Source organism: Cetorhinus maximus, chromosome 7 (assembly GCF_964194155.1).
Source record: "Cetorhinus maximus chromosome 7, sCetMax3.hap1.1, whole genome shotgun sequence".
NCBI lineage: Eukaryota > Metazoa > Chordata > Chondrichthyes > Lamniformes > Cetorhinidae > Cetorhinus > Cetorhinus maximus.
In genome coordinates this window covers 45059407-45079063 of record NC_135885.1, presented here as the reverse complement: position 1 = coordinate 45079063, position 19657 = coordinate 45059407, and the positions used below count along the sequence as shown (strand labels likewise).

The 19657-nt window shown below is 44.8% G+C and overlaps 1 protein-coding gene across 3 annotated transcripts in view; it reads right to left on the bottom strand.

The window, feature by feature from the left end:
* Nucleotides 1-13591: 13591 nt before the first annotated feature.
* LOC144682758 (spermatogenesis-associated protein 13-like) overlaps nucleotides 13592-19657 on the bottom strand; it is a 342817-nt gene continuing 336751 nt past the window's right edge. For all 3 annotated transcript variants that reach the window (XM_078545414.1, XM_078545416.1, XM_078545417.1), the window contains 2 exons: nucleotides 16934-17008; nucleotides 13592-15631 (listed from right to left, as the gene is read on the bottom strand). In XM_078545414.1, the coding sequence (XP_078401540.1) occupies nucleotides 15450-15631; nucleotides 16934-17008 (257 nt within the window). In that variant the 3' untranslated portion in view covers nucleotides 13592-15449. The remainder of the gene's footprint in view (nucleotides 15632-16933; nucleotides 17009-19657) is intronic.

Below are 19657 nucleotides of genomic sequence, written 5' to 3'. Positions count from 1 at the left end.
GGTGAGGTTGATGCTGAAGGACATTTGCCGATTTCAAAGCTTCTGTGCAAACCAGTTGCCTCAAGACACGGATACACTAATAGGCCTTCCTCTTGAAATTGAACTTGACTAGAAGAATGAGCTGAGGCTATGCAGAGCAGGACAAGCTGCTAAGAGGTGGGAGGATGACAGGGTAGACAGTCTCCCAGCAGAAGACCATATCTACCCAAGGGTGTTCAGGAAGCAATTCTCCTACCTGAACCTCAGTTATAATTTGTGTTTCAGACAACTGTATTTCACTAGGGAAGCAACAATGGAAATCTGCCAACTTATGCAGCCACAAGTCCAGCTTCACACCAGGGCAAGGGTCCTATTGCCAGGGGCTGTGAAGGTGATCATGTGAACTTCTATGCCTTTGACTCCTTCTAGGTTGCAGCTGGGGATATTAACATCTCCCAGCATGAGGGAGGTTTTTGACACTCTCTATACAAAGAGAGAGAAGTTAATTTAGTTCCCTCAATGTGCAACTGGCGTGTGACCATAAGCAGTAAATCACGAGGGCAATGACCAGCTGGCAGAAGTCATGATATGTTCATCCTGCAGCACTCTGCCATGCCAGCTGTATTTCAGCCACCACAGCAAACCAAAGTGGGGCTATTGGGCAACAAGGGGTATCTACTGCTGGCATGGTTTGTGACTTAGGAATGCAACCCACATATGTGCGCAGCATGCACATAATGAGAACCATGCTGCCACAGGAAATATGGTAGAGCAGACCGCCAACATGCTGAAGCAATGATTTCATTACTTGGGCTGCTGTGGAGGAGTGCTGCAGTACTCAGATGAGTGAGTCTCAATATTGATGGTTGTTACAGCGATTAGGGTGGGTGGTTAGGCACAAACCATGCCCACACAGATGCAAAAATGGCCATGAGGAAAACTAAGGCCTGGCTGGCTGGAAACAGCAAAATTTATTCTTTAATGAGATGTTGGACATTAGTGAACCAGATGGGTTTTTACTACAATTGACAATGGTTTCATGGTCACTATTACTGAGACTAGCTTTATATTCCATATTCTGCTAATTGAATTTAAATTCCACGAGTTGCCATGGTGGGATTTGAGCCAATGTCTCCAGAGCATTAGCCTGAGCCTCTGGATTACTAGTCCTGTGACATTGCCACTATGCCATCATCTCCCCATATTAGCCAAAATAGAGTAGCAGAAACAAGACACAAGTACTACACCAGTATAATATATGTTCTATTATAAGATATGAAATACTTTTGTAAGTTTGCATGAGGCCTTCTCTGGCTGTACATTATGCGTCATTCTATAAACGGAAGGATGATCTGATATTGTTAAAGGGCACAGCATGGTTAATCTTAGTCAGGAATAGAATTTTAGACAGCCAGCTGTGGCATCACATTGAGTTTCCCGAGTAATGCGATGGTTAAATCAATAATGTGGTGTAAGTGCTGTGAGTTAAACTGAAAGGATGAAGAAATGTCACTTACTGTCTGTGTTCTCTCTTGCATTTTGTGATGTTGATATTTATAGAGTGCTATTGTTTGATTCTGGGGATTGTATTTCGAAGTTTGGAAATGTATGCCTGAACACTTTTGAAACTATGATGAAGTGTGTTTTTTAAAAATCCAGTTTAATACCTATTCATTTTCTTCTTCAGAAGGGAGGTTGAGGTTGCAAGCTTGACGATTTGGGAGGAGGTAGAATTCCTGGGCAAACGAGTGAACAATAATAAAGCGATCTGAATATGCAGAGCAAATTCTGTTAAGTGAATAGTTCTACTGATTTTGTCCAGTGATGTATCAATGAGCACTCCACTGGATATTCTGCTTTTTTGATATGTCAATAAAATTATCAGATGGAAGACTGTCCAGTACTGGAATGAGCCCCGAGGCAGTGAATCCAGACTATCAGTCATGAAACTGGATGCCTGGCCACCCTAGTTGTGATCTGCATCTTCTTCTCCACAAATTGCCACCTTGACATAGTGAAGAGGCTTGTGCATTCTAAAAATCCCTTAAGCGATGCCATTTGGAGCTCCTTGCTCCTGGTAGGAGCACCCATGGTGGCAATGCCAAGGGGACGTGCCAGCAAAGTGCAGTCCAAAAAATACTCAAAGGCAGAACAGGCTAAAGAATACATTTTGTCTCACCAGCTGCAAAGACGGAAGGCGGCTACACCGGGTAGGTGGTCCCAGTCATTGCGGCTCGACACATCACTGAACTCTGAACACCAACCTGTCAAGGTCGTATGGACAATATCGGCGTCCCAAAATCCCATATTAAACGGACTCATGCACAGACTTCTACTAGAGTCCATTTTGCCAAATCCTGCTAATTAGAATTGGCAACGGGGATAGGGCTGTGAACCTGGAAGTCCCTCGTCAAGAAACTGTGCACAGGTGGCAGATGCATGAAGGTCATTGGATACCTGTGTTGGGACATACCTGGAAAATCATAGGAGAAATAAGAAATAGGAGCAGGAGTAGCCTATTTGGACTGTCAAGCCTGTTTTGCCATTCAATATGATTATGGCTGATCTGAGTGTGGCCTTAACTCCACTTTCCTGCCTGCCCTCTATAACCCTTGACTCCCTTGTAGTTCAAAAATCTGTCTAATTCAGCCTTAAGTATAATCAATAACCCAGCCTCCATGGCTCTATGGGTAAGAGACTATCAAAGACTAACAACCATCTGATAGAAGAAATTCTTCCTCATCTTTGCCTTACTTGGGAGACCCTTACTTTTAAACTGTGCCCCCTAGTTCTAGATTCCCCCACAAGTGGAAACATCTTCTCAGCATCTACCCTGTCAAGATCCCTCCAAATCAATAACATCACCTCCCATTCTTCTAAACTCCAGTAAGCATAGGCCCAACCTGCTTAACCTTTCATCTCAGAGTAAGGGGTCGCCCATTTAAGACAGAGTTGAGGAGGAATTTCTTCTCTCAGAGGATAGTGAATCTGTGGAATTCTTTACCGCACAGGGCTATAAAGGTTGGGTTGTTGAGTGTATTCAAGGCTGAGATACACAGATTTTTAATCAGTAAGGGAATCAAGGGTTATGGGGAAAAGGCAGGAAAGTGGAGTTGAGATTATCAGATCAGCCATGATCTCATTGAATGGCGGTGACTTGATGGACTGAATGGCCTACTTCTGCTCCTATGTCTTATGGTCTTTCCACATAAGGCAACTCCCAGGAATCAGCCTACTGAACCTTCTCTGAACTGTTTCCAATGTAAGTATATTCCCTTAAGTAAGGGGACTAATAGCAGAATTTTCCCAGAATTGCACTAAGTGCGGTAGCGGGTGGATGAATTGGAATTCTACCTGCCAATGAAAATGGCGGATTTTCACGCCATATCGTCCCGAGCCTGCCTCATTATTTATTCACTCTCACAAAACACACCGTTTCCATGGTGGGTGGGCTCTCATTCGCCCGCCCGCCATCACCCCGCTGTTGCATCACGCCGACCGCCATCTTTAAAAGGCAGCCACCAGCAAACCGTTCATTGCCACCAGCTCACCACTGCTGCCTGGGAGACATGACCTGCAAAGGAAAAAAGACTGCAGCCCCCCCTTCAACGACGGGTCCCTCAAGTAACTGCTGGATGCCTTGGAGGCCCACCAGGATGTGCTCTACCCCTGTTCTGGCCGCAGAATGGGAGCAAAGTCACCAGACCAGCTTGGGAGGCTGTTGTCAATGCAAATACCCTGCAAAGGACAGCCACCCAGTGCTGCAAAAGGATGAATGATCACCTCCGTTCTGCCAGGGTAAGTCACTCTTTTCATCGCTCCCAACTCTCACACTCACAAACCCATCACATAGCCACAGGGCCCTCATTCACTGCCAATGCAAGGGACATCACCATTCACTCTTTCACACACACAGTCATTGACCTCATCCCATCCATGAGACCACTCACCACCCACACAGGCCAGGCATACTTATCATCTGGCCCAGCAGGTGTCCTGATACATTCTCCCCATCTCTAACCATGCAGGACAAATTGACACACAACAGGAGAGAAAGGTCGCAGACAGGCGGAGGAATGCTGGAGATCAAAGTTCTGACAGAATTGGAGAACAGAGCCATCCAGCTGGTGGGCGATGACCGGGACCGGTCCTGTGCTGACAATGAGGTCGGCGCTGCTCTACCAAGTGAGGATCCAGCAGTGCAACATCCATCAGACAACCATGCTGTGAGTGATGTGTCCTCTTTCACAGGCCACTGCTGTGCACTAATTATCTCCCCTTGCTTCCGCATCTGTCAAACAGCCGACAGAGTCCATGACCCAAGGCCTCCAATCAAGCCCCAAAGAAACCTCTGAAAAGGAATTTGGAGGTACCCTCCCTGGAGTCCCATCACAGCGCTCACCCACACCCTCCACCAGCGCAGAGACACACCTCGGTGAGACCTAGCTTTAGAGTAGCCTTGGGATCACAATCTGGTGAGCACATCGCACTGTCTGATCCACAGCAGGCAGAGGCAGGGACTTCCCAGGTCCCCGGCACTTGGAGGATTGCTGGAGGCCAGAATATTGCTGAGTCCGAGTCAGATGACAAGCCTCTGGACTCCGTCATGGCACAGTTGCTGGAGCTGCAAAGGCAAGCTACGGAACAACTTAAAGGGATGTCCGCTGCACTCCTCAGATTGCAAGGCACGATGGAGGAGTCAGTTTGTCTTCAGGCTGTGGTGATAGCGCTGGCATTGCAACGCACCGAAGTTAACACTGGCAAGATGGCAGTCGTCATGGAGACCTTGGTCCAGGACGTCATTCCTGCACTGCTGTGCAGGCTTAACTCCATCACTGATACCATAGTTGGCCTCCAACAGTGTGTACGTGAGAGGGGTGCTGGGCAGCTCGATGTCATTCCAGCTATCCCTTCTGTTCACAGCATCAGCCAGGGGCCCTCGGGCACCCATAAGGAGGATCAACAGGGGCACACCCCGGGGCAATCTACTCAGGTGACTCTGGGAGTGACTGGCCCATCTGAATTCCAGCTTCCGGTGACCTCTGCAGATCCAGCTTCACAGGCCGAGGAGGGTGCCACTGCCACATAGCAGGACCCCAAAAGCAGGCCGGGGCTCTCTAAGTCATCACAGACAGGGTGTCACAGTCAGCAGGCTGCCTCCACCTCCGCTGTGAATGTCCAGGGAGCACCACGGTGTAGCAGCAGGGTTAGGAAAGTTAGGCAAAAGTAGTTACGCAGCCTGGGCACAGGTGTTGATCATTTTTACATACTGTTCACTACTGTTAATAAACTCCTAAGAATGTCTCCCTGCCTGTGGCTCCTTATTCTGATGAGCAGTGTTCTTGTCAGTCAGATGTGAAACCTTTCTGCTCAAGATAAAGGCAGGTGCCTCAGTCCAGAGCCTCTTCACAGTGCTGTGTTTAGCCTTCAGACCACAGTGATGGTCCAGCCTTACACTCCTTAGAAACATTACTGATGTCTGCACCTCAGCTGTGCTGGTCATTGCTGCCAGAATGTAATGGGCTGGTGACACATAGTTCTCTTATTCTCTCTGTGTGCTCGGAACACCTTTAAGGTGGGGCTGGCCCCCATCACACCAGCATCTGTGACCAGTGATGCTGTGCACCAGCTCCTGAAGGGCTGAGGTACTGAAGGCAGACACAGCATCAGATGCACCTAAAGTTTCATGGCTGCGTCTCTGAGATGACCCTGATTACGGAGCGCAAGTGAGCTGCCCTCGGCCAGACAGGAGTCAGACATTTTCAGAGGCTATGTGAAGATCTATGTAGTGTCCTCACTGCATGTTGTCATCATCCTTCTGCGATCGAGCGACTATTAGGGCCTCCGCTGCATCTCCATGGCAGGAGCATTCTCACGGAGGGTATTGGCGCTGCCATAAGCCAGACTGGAGTCAAACGTTCATAACTGTGATGTGAGGATCTACGGGGTCACTTCATTGCATTTCGTCATCATCTTCCACAAATCTGGCAGCTATGAGGGCCTCCCAAGCGCGCCTGCCTCATCTAAACAGTGTGAGGGCCTCATCCTCGTTTTCATCACCACCGAGGACTCCCCCACCCTCATCCCTGTTATCACCTTCCTCATCAGAGGAGGTGTGCAGCTCCTTCATCTCCTCCTCAGCCAGCTTCTCTCCCTGTTGCAGAGCCAGGTTGTTAAGGGCATAGCAGATGACGATGACGATGCGTGACACCCTCTGTGGACTGTATTGCAAGGCTCCACCAGACTGGTCCAGGCACCGGAACTGCATCTTCAGCACCCCAATGGTCTGCTCCACCAAGTTGTGAGCTGCTGCATGAGCCTCGTTATACCATCACTCTGCTGCAGTCTGAGGCCGCCGCACGGGTACATCATCAGCCACGGCCTCTGCGGGTAGCCCTTGTCCCCAAGGAGCCAACCCTGCAGCCTCTGTGGACCCTGGAAGACTGCAGGGATCTGCGGGAAACTCAGAATGTAGGTGTCATGCGCACTCCCTGGAAACCGTGCACACACCTGCAGGACGCGTTTCTGGTGGTCACAAATAACTGCACGTTCAGTGAGTGGGAAGCCCTACAGTTGATGAAGTCCACTGAGTGTAGCGACGGAGGCCTGAGCGCCACATGAGTGCAGTCAGTCTCACCTTGCACTTGTGGGAATCCCAAGATCAGGGCGAATCCAATGGCTCTTGCATCCTGGCTGTCCCGGTCCCGGGTGAAATGCACAAAGTTGTGTGCCATGGAGAAGATGGCATCCGTGAGCTCATGGATGCATTTGTGGGTGGTGGATTGTGAAATCCCACAGCGGTCACCTGTGGAGCCCCAAAAGGAGCCACTGGCATAGAAATTGAGCACCGGAGTCACTTTCACAGCCACTGACAGTGAATGCCCTCCATGTCCCCTTGGCACTAAGTCCTGCATTAAGTGGCAGATGTGAGCCACCAGGTTCCTAGACATGAGCAGTTGTCAGCGACATTGGTTTTGAGTCATCTGCAGGAATGGCAGGCGGTGTCTATAGACCCTGGGTGTCGCTAGGCACTGACCAGCCACGGCTCGCTGTCGCTCCTGGGCAGCATGTGCGGGAGCCACTGCTGCCCCTTCTTCATGAGGTTGCTGCTCCTGCCTTTGCGCAGCCAGGTGCCTCAGTCGCTCTCTCCTCAGGCTTCTACGGCCTCTGTAGGCCATCAGTCACATAGCTAGGTCACCAGGATCCATGATCCTAACGTATGAAAGAGAGAGAGAGGCGTGGTTATCATGGCTGTACTTAGCACCTTTCCTGGCCCTGTGTGACCGTCTCTTAACGCTTCCCGGAGAGTGCTGGTTACCCCTCGGATGCATAGAGATGAGTGCGTTGCATGGCTGCCCTGTCAACCTGCGACATGGGGGACACTGGTCCAAACCAGGATGCTGAGAGTGACTGCTACATGGCCAGCATTGGCAAGGAGATTGTACAGCATGTGCAGTCCAACTGCTCCGTGGTCCAATAAAGCGGCGGCGGACTCGAAATCTGTGCCGGGGGGCGTGGGAGGCACTGGTGGGGTAAGGTATGGAGCGCTTAGTGGCCCTTTGGTGCCTCCATGTTGCTTGCATGGGCGGGCAGACTAGAAGCCCAACCCCAATCATATCACTGTGGCTGTGCCTGAACTGTCTCAGCTGTAGAGGCATGGTCAGTTTATACAGGTGTCCCTAATGTGTGGCCACTTCCCTCGCTTACCCTGCCCCCTACTTCAATTGCCTGTGTGCGGGATGCAGCACTTGACACCCCCCCACCCCCCCCAACTATGGTCACCTCCGAGGCTGGCCAGAACTTGCCCCCGGACACCCCCTCCTCAGCAGTTGCCTCCGGAGCCAGGCATCAGTTGCCCCCGCCTCCCGGTGCCCCTAAGGCCTGTAAATACCAGGGGAGGTGTGGAGAACGCTGCAGCTCAGTCACCTCGGTTCCCCCAAAGTGAAGGCCGCCAAGTGCATGTTGCCTATGCACTGTTGTGAAGCACATCAGCGTGCTTTCCCGCCAACGTGGGTGGATGATATGGCAGGGTTCCAAGAGCCTAGCTTGCAATTCCAGATTTTTTTTTAAATTATTGAATTGAATGGTTTGAATTTAAATTCCAGCAGCTGCCATGGTGGGATTTGAACTAGTCATCCCATGGGACTACTAGTCCAGTTACATTACCACTATGCCACCATCTCCCACGAGTGGACCCTAAGTATCCTGAGGTGCCAGAAAGATGTTTTAGGTATTGATTTGTAAAGTATGGTGCTGTAAGCTATCCATTTCCTTCTAAGATGAAAGGGAGTTGGGATCAAAGATAACTAATCAGCATTTCTCCTTGGCTACAAAGCTAATGTATTTTCCATTACCATAGGGAAAGAGGGTAGAGAGAACCATTTATAAATCAATGAATACCACTGACAGCAGTTTTTGTCTTATTTGATCTGCAGTTGGAGGAAGACAGCAAGGGATAGAAGCAGCCAGGCATGCACCTTAAGCAGAGAAAATACTGGCTATCGTTCACTATGCAGAACATGGATAGGAGCTCACAATCAGATTGAAGGTGAGTTTGTGCGGGTTTAAAGAAAGCTGGAAGACTCACTTGTCTTAGAGCTAGAGGAAGGGATCCACAGTGTATCTCTCACAGTGAAAGGCAATTCTGGGATTAGAAATTACCTGACTGGGGCAAGTAAAAAGGAAGCTAACCAGCGGAAGCGGAGAATAATTCTAGACTGGTTTCTGGAGGATGATGTGTTCACTTAAGGGACAATGTAACGTATTGTTATGGTCCTAGCTGATGTTACTACTGGACAAGTCAGATCCGAGGGTGGAACTTGGCTTGTTTATTTTTAGTTTAGAAATGTGGAGGGCAGCTACTGAACAGAGTCAGCTGATGTACTTTAATAAAAGAATAAAACATTTACTAAACAAGAAAAAGATGAATTATATTACATTACTCCTTCACCCACAGCCATACCTTTACAGATGTATAGAGATTCATAAGAATAACACAAGTTACAAAAATCCATCTCATACTCTAATGTTCGCTGTAAGTATACAGTCCATGTAAACAATAGGCAACCTATGGTTGGACACACCACACTCGAAGATCAAGTGACAGATCCACCCAAAGCAGATGCTATGGGTTTCTCAACAATTCCCCCAAATGCTTGCCACACCATGAGCCAACTGGTCTCACTGAACTCAGTCTTTCACATGAGGGTTTACAATCTCCACTCGCAAAGAACTCGCCTTGGAATTTTCTCCCAAGCTATGCTTTTACCTGGACGTCTTCAACAAGGATCCACCTCCCAGGTGTTGAACTCTCCTTCCGATGTTCCTCTCCCCGGATGATCACGTGCATTCAAGCTTCACCTTCCATGCACTCTCTCAGAGACTTAGCCATGCCAACAGAACAACACTACTTCACAGGCCTGTAGAAAGCAGTCAGCAACTTTTGGCTGTCTCCTTGGATCTCCTGGCTTCTCCCAAGTCCACTTTGCCTTGATTCTGCTCCCTGCAGCTTTCTCTCTTTAATGTGGAACCTTTTCCTCTGCTCCTTAGTTTAACATCACTTAACTTACTTCCAGATTCCTGTCCTTGTCCTTTGACTTAACTTAAAGGTCTTCTTGGGACCTTTCTCCTTTTCTTTAGGACATCCTCCCTGCAGTTGCCCCTCTCAGTAGATGCTGACAACTTGGTATCTCCCTTGAGATCCAGAACTCACTCAACATTCACGGTTACTTGAACCTTAGAGCAACTCATCTAAGATTCTTGGAGTTATTTTCCACAGCAATCTGCTAGTATGCCCAGCTAGAGAGATACTTAAACTGCTCCCTTCACCTTAGAGCTTAATCACCAACTGAACTCAAACTGCGTTCTATTTCTCTCTGAGCTCCCTTGTTGTTAGGCAACAGCAGTTTTTCCTACTTTGTTTTAACTTCCCTAAACCAAATAAGCCCACAGAGTTGTAGGCAACATTCTAATGTGAAACGAAAGCCCAGGTTTCCCGTTTCTTACCACACACAAAAAAATATAAATTAAACTTGGAGCTAAAACTTAAACATAAAGTTATAGCTTATTCCTAACATACACAAATACACATATAACTTATTGAAAACTCTCTCTAGTTCCTAACAGTATAACACATTAAACAGAAAATGGAGAATCCCTTTGCTGCAGTTTAAAGAATAAGTTGCCTAGAAAAAGTAGTGCTTGGTCAATGGTATTTCTATTAGTCAGTTGCTGCAGTAAGTTTTAAAATGCGAAAACTTATCATGTAATTCTTTCAGCTGTTAACTGGAGGTCCAAATTTCTCTTTAAAAGTTATCGGTCTCTTTTGGAAATCGTAATAAACCATGGACAATAGAGATCATATTAATGTTAGGAGTCAGTCAACAATGCACTCTTACAATAAACTCATCAAATAAGCGCACATGACAGAAAGTAGTACATGGATCTCAGTCTAATAAATTAGCAAACTACGTAAATTGGTACAAAACCACCTAACAAAAGAGCTTATAAATATACATGAAATATTTCACTGTTGCGTGTATCTTCCTCCATTATAGCCTCCATTTCCTAGCAGGAAAGACAGTGGAACAGCAATGGCAGGAGTTTCTGGGAGTAATTTGGGAGACACAGCAAAAATTCATCCCTAGGAAGAAGAAGCATACTAAAGGGAGGACGAGGCAACCATGGCTGACAAGGGAAGTGAGGGACAGCATAAAAGCTAAAGGGAAAGCATACAATGCGGCGAAGAGCAGTGGGAAACCAGGGGATTGGGAAGCCTACAAAGACCAACAGAGGACAACTAAAAAAGAAATAAGGAGGGAGAAGATTAAATATGACGGTAAACTAGCCAGTAATATAAAAGAAGATTGCAAGAGTTTTTTTAGATATATAAAGGGTAAGAGAGAGGCAAAAGTGGACATTGGGCCGCTGGAAAATGACGCTGGAGAAGTAGTAATGGGGAACAAAGAAATGGCGGAGGAACTGAATAGGTACTTTGCGTCAGTCTTCACAGTGGAAGACACGAGTGACATCCCCAAAGTTCAAGAGAGTCGGGAGGCAGAGGTGAGTATGGTGGCCATTACCAAGGAGAAGGTGCTAGGAAAACTGAAAGGTCTGAAGGTGGATAAATCACCTGGACCAGATGGATTACACCCGAGTTCTGAAGGAGATAGCTGAAGAGATAGTGGAGGCGTTAGTGGTGATCTTTCAGGAATCACTGGAGTCAGGGAGGGTCCCAGAGGACTGGAAAATCGTTAATGTAACCCCCCTGTTTAAGAAGGGTGTGAGGCAAAAGACAGGAAATTACAGGCCGATTAGTCTGACCTTGGTCGTTGGTAAGATTTTAGAGTCCATTATTAAGGATGAGATTTCAGAATACTTGGAAGTACATGTTAAAATTGGGCAAAGTAAGCATGGTTTCATCAAGGAGAGGTCATGCCTGACCAGTCTGTTAGAAATCTTTGAGGAGGTAATGGGTAGGTTAGACAAAGGAGAGCCAATGGATGTTATCTACTTGGATTTCCAGAAGGCCTTTGACAAGGTGCCGCACAGGAGGCTGCTCAGTAAGATAAGAGCCCATGGTGTTAGAGGCAAGGTATTAGCATGGATAGAAGATTGGCTGTCTGGCAGGAGGCAGAGAGTGGGGTTAAGGGGGTCCTTCTCAGGATGGCGGCCGGTGACTAGTAGAGTTCCGCAGGGGTCAGTGTTGGGACCAGGGACCACAACTTTTCACTTTATACATTAATGATCTAGATGAAGGAACTGAGGGCATCCTGGCTAAGTTTGCAGATGATACAAAGATAGGTGGAGGGACAGGTAGTATTGAGGAGGCGGGGAGGCTGCAGAAGGATTTGGACAGGTTGGGAGAATGGGCAAAGAAGTGGCAGATGGAATACAACGTGAGGAAGTGTGAGGTCATACACTTTGGTAGGAAGAATAGAGGCATGGACTATTTTCTAAATGGAGAGAGAATTCAGAAATCTGGAATGCAAAGGGACTTGGGAGTCCTAGTCCAGGATTCTCTTAGGTTAACTTGCAGGTTGAGTCGGTAGTTAGGAAGGCAAATGCAATGTTGGCATTTATTTCGAGAGGACTAGAATATAAAAGCAGGGATGTGCTGCTGAGGCTTTATAAGGCTCTGGTCAGACCACATTTAGAATATTGTGAGCAATTTTGGGCCCCGTATCTCAGGAAGGATGTACTGGCCCTGGAGAGGGTCCAGAGGAGGTTCACGAGAATGATCCCAGGAATGAAAGGCTTAACATATGAGGAAAGTTTGAGGACTCTGGGTCTATACTCAATGGTGTTTAGAAGGATGAGGGGGGATCTGATTGAAACTTACAGAATACTGAAAGGCCTGGATAGAATGGACGTGGGGAAGATGTTTCCATTAGTAGGAGAGACTAGGACCTGAGGGCACAGCCTCAGAGTAAAGGGAAGACCTTTTAGAACAGAGATGAGGAGAAACTTCTTTAGCCAGAGAGTGGTGAATCTATGAAATTCATTGCCACAGAAGTCTGTGGAGGCCAGGTCATTGAGTGTATTTAAGACCGAGATAGATAGGTTCTTGATTGGTAAGGGGATCAAATCTTACGGGGAGAAGGCGGGAGAATGGAGTTGAGAAACTTATCAGCCATGATTGAATGGTGGAGCAGACTCGATGGGCCGATTGGCCTAATTTCTGCTCCTATGTCTTATGGTCTTATAAACAGCATCTAAACAGCATCCCACCAAAACGGGAACTATGACTAAATAATCCTAAATTCAGGTAGAACCAGATTGGAAAATAGTATTTTTGAAGAAAAGACTCCTCTGAATAGTCTGGTAGGAATTCTTGTAAACATTAGATTGGACTGGTACATGAAGCACCACAGTCAAATATCCTGTAAGTACACATCAGCCATGGCTCAGTTTGTAGCACTTGAACTCACAACCTTCTGGCTCTGAGTGAAAGTCCAGCTCCAGGGACTTGTGCACGAAAATTTAGGCTAACACTCCAGGGGAAAACTCTCCGAGATGCTATCTTCCGGGAGGGATGTTACACCGAGGCCCATGTGCCCTCTTAAATGGAGGTCAAAAATCCTTGAAGAACAGGAGAGTTATCCTTGGTGTCCTGGCCAATATTTCTCAATTAACATTACAAGAACATATTATCTGGTCATTATCACACTGCTGTCTGTGTGAGTTTGCTGTGTGCAAATTGGCTGCTACGTTGCCTACATTATAACAATGACTGCACTTCCCAAAGCATTTTACAGCCAGTGAAATACTTTCGAAGTTGTGGTGGGAATTTGTGGGGCTGTGAAAGTTGTTGCATAGATATAAACCTTTGTTGCTGCTTTGCTGACACTCCTTGTGTAGCTCCATACGAAAATGGCCACTTGCGATAACTAATGATGGAGGTGCTGATGCTTATTCCAGCAAGAGTCAGGCATTCAGGACAGAAAGGAAAAATAGGGAAAAAAACAAAGGTCCTACAATATGACAAGATAGGATTTAAGTAGCTGTTGACTCATCTGTTCCATGCGAGCAGACACACTGTTGTCTGAACATTGTCGGTCTCTTAAAAAGCAGCTTTTTATGCACGATGTTAAGTAAGAATGAACAAGTATCGTTTGGAATGAGAAAATCATGTTTATTTCACCAAAATAAATGACTTCTGAGCAATTATTTTTTACATTAACAGCAGATAAATCACTTACTGCAACATAATAAAAACTAATCTACAAAAAATAGTTACATTAGTTATGTACATTTATGCTTGAGATAACAATATTGTACAGCAGCCAATTAAATTGTTTTGAAGCGGTCATCTGCTCATAAGACTGCTCAGAAATGTAACAGTATACACCAGACATCACTATTATATGAGGTGGTAAATGTCATAAAAGAAAAACCAGTTTCAATAAAAATATCAAGACACATAAATCATCACTATATACAGAGCAACCCATGTATTACAAATAATTTGGAAATATCCATTTACTGGATATTTTCAAAGCCTGCAAAATGAGAGGGGGAGTAATGTAAAATTGAGTAATAGCTAGTTACTATGGCTAATGTTCTTTGGTTAACAAAAGCTGCACTGCAGTTTGCCAGTAACATTTCCCCAACAGCTGGTTTCCTTTGTAATTTAAAGGTAACTGTTTCCAAACTGTTTTGGTTATAAATAAACATTTTTAAATCCTATTAGATTTTATGACATCCTTCATACAAATTTTCCAACAGTAACAAAACAAAGAGGCTGTTATTATTTTATAGTACAGTTTAAAGGCAAGACTTAAAATGGATGCAAAAAAAAAAATCACAATTCTGACACATTGGCAAGACATCGTGCTTATCTAGGGCTGTATGCCATTCCTGGAAACATGAAGCAATTCCATAAGTAATTATTGTATTCACTAAGTAACATTCTACTAAGAACTGATGACACAGTAGTTTGGTCTGGGGGCTCACAGTCCATGCCATAAATAGCAAATTAAAAGAAAAGCACTGAGTCCTGTATGTTTGTTTTGGTAATTTTCATTTGGAATGCTGAGGATTAAAGTTACTCTTGATCAACACTGTGAATTTAATGCCATATGCAAAATGAAAAAGAAGTCCTATTGTGCTATTCTAATACAAGTAAACAAGGAAATTTAAGGCCTTGGCAGGTTAAAATACTGATCAGATGGAAAAAAAAGTTTAATTTCCCTTTTGAGCACAAGATGATGGTGTTTCTGTTGCAATGAAGGAACATTCATCTGCAGTCATCGGCATTTAAAGCACATATCAGACACTATTATAAAAAACATTTTGCTTATATTTCTGTCTTTTCATATTAATATGGAACCCCTTATAATTCCTACCGCAAAATATACAATGTGCTTCTTACATTTCATGTTTCAAACATTTGCTTGCTTAAAATGTCTATGTACCAACCAGTATCACCTTGTATTCAATAGTGTGCTTTTTTTTGAACAACTTTGTAATATAATCACATTTGTGATTTGTCTCAACTGGGTTGAGACATGCAAATTTGAATTTTGTCACTGTTCCATAAAATCTCAAGGCAAAGGGGTCAATGATTAACTAAAATATCTAGCACAAATATACAGAGAGGAATGAAGAGACCCAATGTGATAGAATACTGGCAACTGTTCTCAATAACAGCATCATTCACAGCTATTGAAAATAATGTACTCATCATCTGTAAAATAGCCGGTGACAATAACTTACAAATTCACCAGAGTACATTTTGAAACTGCAGCTTTTTGTAACTGCTTGTCTCACAGTTCTATTATTTTCATTGCCTGGCTGATGCAGATGTCAGAAAGGCCTCAATTGAGCTACGTGGAGAGTAGAAGCACAGTGTAACATTCATAATTGATGGCTCTTTATTGTTCAACTACTCAAAGCTGGAAGCTTTCCCAGAACCTTTGATCTCCACAGTGATTTTCTTAGATTTTTCTCCTTATGGTAACCATGTATTTTCATTTCTTAAAGGGAGTCAACTTGGTAAAGCTGTGCCAGAAGGGAGAAGGTTTACGTTTGGGTTCAGCCAATGCAAACACCTGTTGCTGAGGGAGGCTGGTAGGCACAGTGATGTGTCGCTGGTGGAGTGGATGCAGAGATTGATGTGGAGGAGGAACTGAAAATCCACTATAACTCATCCCTGGAATAGTAAAAATAAAGAATCATATATTGCTGTTAATTAACTATTTAATCAGAATCAAACAAACAATCTACTGAGCATCATAACAAATTTGTATGCATACAGTGATACCCACTGCACTAATGTGCTTTTTGTCACTTCTGCATCAAGGTCATTCCTTTCAGCTAAAACAGTGTTGTGAATAAAGCAACTGCTTCATGCAGTGACCACCATTGCCAAAACTATTCTACATCAGGTCAGAAAGAATAGGATTTCCTCTCGTCTTCCATCCCCAATCTCAACTAAAGTGAAACAGAATTCTGAAAAGCCTAAAGAATGTCACACATGACATTAGCCCAAAGCTTCTGCTTTACACAGATTTTCTTTTCCTAGTTCAGCCTGCTAACTAAATATCTAGACGACAAGTAATGAGCAAGTACAATGACACGAGTTGCCATATCATCTTGAGTAGAATTAATTCAGTATCTCATTAATCTGTATTATGTATTCTATGCATAAAACAAGTAGATATTCAGCCATATTATTACATCTAGCAAAAAGAGACCCAGAATTTTGCAGAAATAAATGCGATCTTAAGATCTCATGATGGTTTTTGTTTCCATGGAAAAATCAGAAATCCTGGAATCCTATGTAATAAAAAGGTAATTTGCTTTATTCAGTTAGTGCAAGTACTAGCCGTAACCATTCTTTTCTCTCCCCCTGAAAAAAGTACAAGGTTTCAGGTCAAATTATGCTCCTTCCCTTAAGATATTTAAACAAGTTACTTGCTAGGATTTTATTACATTTTCATTCAAGCTTACAACTGGTACTTTCTCTAGAAATAACACACTTGTGTGCTATGACGTTTACCTGAACATTTTACACAGTGGGAAATTAAAACTACTTTGGTTGCTATGAATAAGTTGTAGTTTGCCTATTGCTATATACTGCGAACATATCAAAATGTCAGGAAGTGGGCTGTTGGCCCATCTAGGGCATCCTACATAGTCGTGATATTATACATCAACAATACGCACAATCCCTATCCACCCTATAATCTCCTGGGAAAAATGAAAAACCAGATAAAACCCAGTGAGGGGGATATAAAAAATGGAAAATTCCTTTCCCATATCTTAGGGTGATCAAAACTAATCCAGGAGATACTCATTTAATTTTTTAAGTCTTTAAAATACTATATTTTTACACCATTTATTTGAAAAGAATCACTGAAATCAGCTGCTCAAAATCTGAAGCCTGTGCGATCTCCTTAAATATTTTACCATACTACACGATGGAAACCTTTAAATATGTTTTCCTACTTACCCTTCATCTTCCCATGCCTGGATTTTTTGGCATTTAACATTGCTTGTTTCTTCTGATTTTCTGGTATTACAAATCCTGAAAGAAGATTAATGCAAAAGAAAACTCTTTATTGATATAAAACTCTTTATTGATATGTAACCCTTATGAACACACTCCATAATCAACCAAAAATATGCATGTGTGATACTGCAGAGGAGAAGAGCAAATCATTAATAACAAGAATCTCTTTTGAACGCAATTTTCTTCCTGTTCTTGCTCAGAATGCATGGTTCTCATCACAAAAGTGAATTTCCAGTTTCTGTCAGCACATGAAACCGGCTCCAAGGCAATGATGATTGTTACTCGGTGTGACTTTCCTTCTAACACCTCAAGTAGGGAAGCACATGCCCTGCACTCAAAATCCTGCATCCCCAGCAAGCATTGATGAGGTCAGGCACCATATACTGGGGCAGAGCCTTGAATATATGATCCTGTCACCATGCAACAGTAACATATCATGCTGTATTATGGACATTCACACTTGATATTCCTAGTAACGTCCTACTCAGCTATTTGAATTTCAGTTTTATCATTGGATTCCTCCACCTGCAATGGTTACTTTAGCTGTGTGGGAGTGTGCATTAAGAACACATTCTTTTATGGTAGTAATTAGAATACTGAGAGTGGGGAGGCAGTTGGCATAGTGATAATGTTACTGGTCTAGTAATCCAGAGGCCCAGGCTAATGCTCTGGGGACACGGGTTCAATTCCCATGACGGCAGCTGGTGGAATTTAAATTCAATTACTAAAGCTGGAATTAAAAGCTGGTCTGATGGTGACATGAAATCACTGTCGATTGTTGTTAAAAACCCATCTGGTTCACGAATATCCTTTAGGGAAGGAAATCTGCTGTCCTTACCTGGTCTGGCCTACATGTGACTCCAGACCGACAGCAATGTAGTTGACTCTTAAGCACCCTCTGGAATGGCCTAGCAAGCCACTCAGTTGTATCAAACTGCTACAAAGTCTGAAAGAAATGAAACCGGACAGATACCAGCATTGATCTAGGCACTCGAAATGACACTGCATACCCTGTCCTGGAGGCCTGTGCCAAAATTGGAAGAGCTGTCCCACAGACTAACGAAGCAATAGCTTGACATTGTCTGTAAGGTATGATTCCATGAGTATGACTATGTCCCAGGCAGCACCATCACCATCCCTGGGTATGTTCTGTCCCAGCGACAGGACAGACCCACCAGAGGTGGCGGCAGTGGTATATAGTCGTGAGTGAGTTGCCCTGGGAGTCCTCAACATCGACTTTGGACCCCATGAAGTCCCATGGCATCAGGTCAAACATGGGCAAAGAAACCTCCTGCTAGTTACCATCTGGGAAGAGTGTCCTACAGTCAGCATCACAGTCTGCACTGGAGTGCTGCTTTGGGAGTTCGGTGAGGAGGGAACGAGGTGATCCTTTGAGTACCATGAGTACGGTCGGGTAAGTATTTACTATTTTTATTGCTTATAGTTTTTAAGGTCTTATTTTGTGGTTCATTGTTTGTAAGGGCTATATTCTATAACAGTGAGGAGCAGGGAAGAAGGGCCCTAGAGTAATTGATATTATTTGATATTAAGTATCATCCAAAAGGTTTAATTTAATTTAAAAGGGTAAGTCATGGCAGGAGAGCTCAAAGTCGTGGTGTGCTCCTCCTGCTCTATATGGGAAGCCAGGAACATTTCCAGTGCCCGGGGCCAGCATGTGTGCGGGAAGTGTCTCCAGCTGCAGCTCCTGGAAGCCCGAGTTTCGGAGCTGGAGCAGCGGCTGGGGAAACTGTAGAGTGTCCACGAGGCGGAGGGTATTGTGGATAGCACGTACAGAGGGGTGGTCACACCGCAGGCTTAGAGTCCATTGGCAAGAAGGGAATGGGTGACCACCAGGCAGAGCAAGAGGACTAGGCAGGCAGTGCAGGAATTTCCTGTGGCTATTCCCCTGCAAAACAGGTATACCGTTTTGGATACTATTGAGGCGAATAGCCTCTCAGGGGAAAGCAGCAACAGCCAAATTCGTTGCACCACAGTTGGCTCTGCTGCACAGGGGAGGAGTAAAAAGTGTGGGAATGCAATAGTTATAGGGGATTCAGTTGAAAGGGGAATAGATAGGCGTTTCTGTGGCCGCAAACGAGACTCCAGGATGGTATGTTGCCTCCCTGGTGCTAGTGTCAAGGGTGTCTCGGATATTCTGAAGGGGGAAGGTGAACAGCCAGTGGTCGTGGTACACATTGGTACAAACGACATAGGTATAAAAAGGGATGAGGTCCTAAAAGCAGAATATAGGGAATTAGGAAGTAAGTTGAAAAGTAGGACCTCAAAGGTAGTGATCTCAGGATTATTACCAGTGCCACGTGCTAGTCAGAGTAGAAATAGCAGGATATATTGGATGAATACGTGGCTAAAGAGATGGTGTGAGGGGGAGGGTTTCAGATTCCTGGGACAATGGGACCAGTTCTGGGGGAGGTGGGACCAGTACAAACTGGATGGATTATACCTGGGCAGGACCGGGACTGATGTCCTGGGGGAATATTTTCTGGAGTGGTTGGGGAGGGTTTAAACTAAAATGGCAGGGGGTGGGAACCTATGCAAGGAATCAGCGGAGGGGGAATCAAGGACAAGAACAAAAGACAGAATGGGGAATAAGAAAAGTCATAGGCAGAGAAATCAAGGGCAAGAATCAAACAGGGCTTCAGTGAA